Below are 1,831 nucleotides of genomic sequence, written 5' to 3' on the forward strand. Positions count from 1 at the left end.
ATGTTCTACAATTGACATAAAGGGCAAACGATAGCGCGCTATCTTAGATAAAACTCGAATTTCTTTTTGGGATTCAAACCGTAAATCGGTTTTACACTGTCCCGGACGATTGCGGCTACGCGTAATCATTTTTGTTTAAGAAAATGTAAAATACTAATCCATACTTTGGGTACAGCACCAAAGTAAACTATCATATATCAACGACTGTTAAATACAATTCATAGAAATATATATGGATCTGTTGAATAGAGAAACGAAGCAATACAATAAAGAATAGCAGAGCGAGAAAGGAAGCGTACTTCTTTTATAAACAGCTTTAATTCTGAAGTCAATAAATCGGTATTTTTGACTCTTTTAATATAAGGTTGACACTGAGTTCGTATTTGCTCAACATTGCTCAGCATTACTTCATCGCCGAAAATGTGTGTTTTTATTTCGTATTGCGCTCAACTGTTCATTATCATATTAAAAACAGCGAAAGTTTCATATGCACTTATTTCTCGAGAAGTTATAAACAATGCTACTGAAGCTGATAAAACTGTTGTGTAGAAGACCTAATGGGAGAAGTGTGTGGTGGAAGGGTTTGCTCAGGAGAGAGATTCTAAAATATTTGCATGCAATTTCAATGTGTTTTTCATTTAAAAAGGATTTCACCGTTCCGCTTCAGACGATTCCAGGTCGTGTACGATATCTCCGAAAAACCGGTATGCTTCACCTGACCGATACGATTAAAATTATGTTTACCGTAGTAATATGTATGGCAAAACTGCTAAGACTAATCAAAAGATCCAGAGCCGTTTATTAAATTATGCAAAATAAGAGGCAGAGTATAAAGATTTTAAGTGAATCCGATGAATTGGACTTACAACACCATTATGATATAGAACTGCAAGAAGTAAATAGAATTTAGAAAATAAAGTAAAAAACTGTGTATTTCAATCAAAACGCTTTTTCGTTTATAAACATAATTCTTTTAAAACAAAATTTAAGATGGCAGACAGAATACCAACGTCTTCCAACTCCAAGATTTTTTGACGCATTGTTTCATTACGTTGGGGAATAAGCTGGAAATACAATATATCGAATACGTTAATAAGGTTAATATGTTTGTAGCGTTGAATTCATTTTAACCTGTTTTATGGATTGACGTTGTTCTGGTGTTTTGCAAAATGCCATTAAAACGGCAGCCATATGATGTTTGCCTAAACGCAAGCAGTGCTCTGCAAACTCTAATAAGTTTAAGGAGTGGACTACTGGACAACTCTAGTAGTTATTTTATGTTAAATTTTATTTTGTTTAATAATGCTATCTAACCTACCTGAAGCCTAAATAAAGTCTTATGCAATTTATCTTCCTGCTCAGCCGATTGAGTTTGATTGGCGTTCTTGAAAGGTTGTAATAAAATCCACTCCCAAGCCTTTGTTAGTCCTTCAATATGCAACAAATGCGCATAGCACGATAGCACATCCACTAAAGCGTTTAAATCGCGATGCATTGAAGATTTAACCATACGTTTCAGTATACCGTTCCAGATCTTATCTACATGTATATCAAATCCTAGACATATATTAGCCAACAGTTGTAGCGCATGAGGATTATTGGCATTACTTTGCCAAATTATTTTTAATATATCAATTTTATCCGATTGCTTGAATTTCTCTAAACTAGAATTATAGCCCAACTTTTTCAATTCATGCACACATTTTATAGCAATATATTGCTGCTGATCAAATATATTATTCAAATCAGTGCTTCCGTCATATAATTTGAAGTAACATTCATATATTTGCAATTGCTTGGAAGTGTTAGTCATTCTATAAGGACAGTAAAA

The 1,831-nt window shown here is 33.6% G+C and overlaps 1 protein-coding gene across 1 annotated transcript; it reads right to left on the bottom strand.

The window, feature by feature from the left end:
• Positions 1–871: 871 nt before the first annotated feature.
• On the bottom strand, positions 872–1,813 carry LOC119644297 (kinetochore-associated protein 1-like). The gene is made up of 3 exons (XM_038043840.1): positions 1,319–1,813; positions 1,132–1,263; positions 872–1,064 (listed from the first exon to the last, which is right to left on the bottom strand). The coding sequence occupies exons 1-3, from the start codon at positions 1,811–1,813 to the stop codon at positions 957–959; spliced, it is 735 nt and encodes a 244-aa protein (XP_037899768.1). The 3' UTR covers positions 872–956.
• Between the last annotated feature and the right edge of the window lie 18 nt (positions 1,814–1,831).

The sequence above is a fragment of the Glossina fuscipes genome, unplaced genomic scaffold (genome assembly GCF_014805625.2).
Source record: "Glossina fuscipes isolate IAEA_lab_2018 unplaced genomic scaffold, Yale_Gfus_2 107895, whole genome shotgun sequence".
Classification (NCBI taxonomy): Eukaryota; Metazoa; Arthropoda; class Insecta; order Diptera; family Glossinidae; genus Glossina; species Glossina fuscipes.